At 35.2% G+C, this 3,232-nt stretch overlaps 1 protein-coding gene across 1 annotated transcript; it reads left to right on the top strand.

Moving 5' to 3' along the window:
• The first annotated feature begins 1,511 nt into the window (after positions 1–1,511).
• Positions 1,512–2,069, top strand: LOC126610544 (uncharacterized). Its single transcript, XM_050278644.1, has one exon. The coding sequence runs from the start codon at positions 1,512–1,514 to the stop codon at positions 2,037–2,039; it is 528 nt and encodes a 175-aa protein (XP_050134601.1). The 3' UTR covers positions 2,040–2,069.
• The last annotated feature ends 1,163 nt before the right edge of the window (positions 2,070–3,232 follow it).

The raw sequence follows: 3,232 nt of genomic DNA on the forward strand, positions 1-3,232 counted from the left end.
GAGTAATTCCAGTTGGAGGACGTTCACGAGTCACTTAGCTTGATCGTATCAAAATTTTGGATTTTTCCACCAAGCGGTTATTTTCTGGCGATGAAATAAAGAAGCAATGCGCAGTGCTGGAAAATGACGTTTTTGGGCTTAAATTGCGTTTTTGGAGCCCAAAATGACCTTGGATGGGTTCGTGGCCTTCTGAAAAAGTGTTCAGAATATTTCAAACATTAAATCCAGCTATATTGGGCCAGTTTTGGAGCAGGTTATGGGCCAAAACGTGGCTGTTCAGATTTTAGACGAATTTTATCATTTAATTTAGGGTTATGTTTCCTAGGGTTGTTGGGGTGGCTTGGAAAAATATATTGCTTAGCCGTCTACAGTTTTAGACAACGCTTTCTTTTATGCAATTTTGGAGACAGAGAGAATTGTTAGGGTTTTTAAGACTTTTTACTTGAAGGTGCTTTCAATCATTTTTTTGAATATATTTTCTATGATTTCAATTATGAGTATGCAGAACTAATTTCTTTTGCTAGGGCGAAGCCTTGAGCCTTAGCATGAATATGTGATTTTTATTTAATTGCTTATGATTGATTGCATGCGTACTTTGAATTGTTAATCACCGGGATAAAAACTATCTAATTGTTTTAATGCCTGATCACCATTAGGATTTTTAGAAAAGTAATTTGATGCAATTTTGGTCGGAAGGTTCTCTGAAATTGATGTTGGCTTCTTGTGATTGATAATTGTAATTTCACTTAGGATGAATATCACGTCTTAAGGATTGCATGGTTTTTCAAAGGATTTTCATAAAGCATAATGAGTATTTCTTGTTCAGATTTGATCCGAACGTCCGGACAGGTTGCATGTTAGATATACGTTCTATGTTGGAGGTTCCAAGTAGAATATGAATTAGGAAAATCTAATCTTCAAAGTGGCATGTGTAGATAATAAGTAATTGGTAAAAATTCATAGGATTGCTAGGTGATGGTGGAACCCTAGTGCTTTCTTAATTTTATTCTCCCAAAACTGTTTTCTTTTCTTTCCAGCTCTAATATTGCAGATTGTTTATTTTAATTCATTAATTTCATTTTTATTTTAATTAGGTTATACAATCAATCACCTCAATTTCTACTTTACAATAATTAAATGGAATCTGATTAGTTCGAATTATTTAATAATCCCTGTGGAGATGACCTTGCGAGATCCGTTTATACTACAATAACCTTGTGATTCTTGCAAGTAAAATAGGAGATTTAAACCCGTTCACATAAGTAGTAAAAATCCTATCAAGAAAATGGCGCCGTTGCCGGGGACTATTTAAAATAATTCCTACTAATCAGATTTTCAATTAGTTATTGCTGTTTATACATATAAGAAAAAAAAATTTAATTTTCGTTTTTGTTTTATTTTTCTCAGATTACAACAACTCTTAGTTAATTATTTTTGTATATATCTTTTTATTTAATTGCTGATTTTGTTTGGTAGGTTACAATTTGTTTCTTTTTTTTAGCAGTGCAACAATGGAATTTGCAGTTCCCCCTGAATTCAATCTAACACCCGGTGGACCACCTCTTTGGGTGTCATTAGCAGAAAAGGGTTATTATGGATTTAAGCCTACAGTGTGTGCTCTTTGTAATTCAAATACTCATGATATTTTGCAATGTCCTGAGAGAGAATATTTTCCAGATTATGTCCAGGAGTATATAAATATGAGAAACGATTCAAAATGGAACTGGAACAATCCCCATTCAAAGTTCTACACTCAAAGTTTGAAAGAGCATCTTGGGCAGTATTTTGAGCAGCTTAATGTGCCACAAGAGCTTTCAGTGGAGGACAAGCTCTCTAAATTATTGGAATTAACTGACTTATACATTGAAATAACCAATGACGGAATTCTGATTCAAGCATTAAATTATGGGAAGAGTTTTAATGATCAAGAGGAGATTGGTGCAGGAATTGAAGAGCAATCTGCCACCCAGTCATGCCCAAGGGAGGAAACACCACCTGCTGATTGTGAAACAATTTCCCCACAATCTTTTCCTCCCTAAGTTTATGTGCCACTAGAACCCTTCCCAACAGGGCTGCACGAATGCACAAGAATTGACATGTTAGAAGCTGTTCATTCAAAATCAATACATCAGACATCACATGATCAGCTTTTGACTACTCTGACCATTTTGGATTCGGAGCAACAGGTTACTAATCAGAAAATTTTGGTTGCTGAATTGGACACGCAAACGTCGCAATTCATCAAATTTAAAGAAAATCAGGATCAATTCCGTGACAGCCAAATTCCTCATAGAGAAATTCTGCCAGTGCAGAGGTTGTGGGTGTTAAATACAAGGTTCAAGGCAGCTCGATGGAAACATAAACCTCACTGGAAACAACCTTATTTGATCATAAAGATTCATTCACATAGAAGTGCACTTATGAAGAATTCAACCATTGATAAACAACAACTCATTCCATACCTACTGTTGTCGTATGATGCTATCAAGAAGTGGTTAACTCGAAGGGAACAAGTGACGTGATCTTCAATTCTTCCCTCTACGTCTAGCTATAGACGTTAACTAAAGCGCTAATTGGGAGGCAACCCAATTTTTCTAACTCTTTTCTTTTTATTTCGTTTATTTTATTTTCCTGTTTTTATTCCTAATTACAAAAATCACAAAAATAAAAAAAATCAGAAAATTGAAAAAAAAATTGCAGTTTTTAATTCTTGTTATTTTTCTTTACTTATCTAATTAGGTTTTTTTATTGTAGGTTGCATTCAGAACTGATTCGGCCTAATCCCAACTAAGGGGGTGCAATCAACATTTATTCCCCCAGCACATTCATCATCAATTCATCATCAATTCCTCTACATTCATGAGATTAGGCAGTGCAGAGTGCAGAAACATAGTTGAGGGATCTAAGTGGCACAGAGAATAAGACATGATGAATTTGTAGATCTCTTCATGCATGACGAACAAGCCAATTCAACATACTGAGGCACTGAGACCATATACAAATTTTTATTCACAGATTCTTATCAAACATAGTTGCAAGGATATAGAAGCATACCTTTTCAATGAGGATCTGTGAGTCTCGATTTTTCCATGGAAACACACATGCATTGGGCAATTTTCATTCATTTTCCCCTAATCTAAGCACTTGAGACAAAAATCGAAGGGAGACGGAGATAAAAACTACCTGTGAGTGTGTCAGACTAGAGCAGGATGCGATCTGTGGTTTCATCTGA

The sequence above is a fragment of the Malus sylvestris genome, chromosome 2, assembly GCF_916048215.2.
Source record: "Malus sylvestris chromosome 2, drMalSylv7.2, whole genome shotgun sequence".
Taxonomy (NCBI): domain Eukaryota; kingdom Viridiplantae; phylum Streptophyta; class Magnoliopsida; order Rosales; family Rosaceae; genus Malus; species Malus sylvestris.

Excerpts from the sequence above, each read along its gene's own strand:
- LOC126610544 (XM_050278644.1), top strand. The coding sequence starts at position 1,512 with ATGGAATTTGCAGTTCCCCCTGAATTCAATCTAACACCCGGTGGACCA.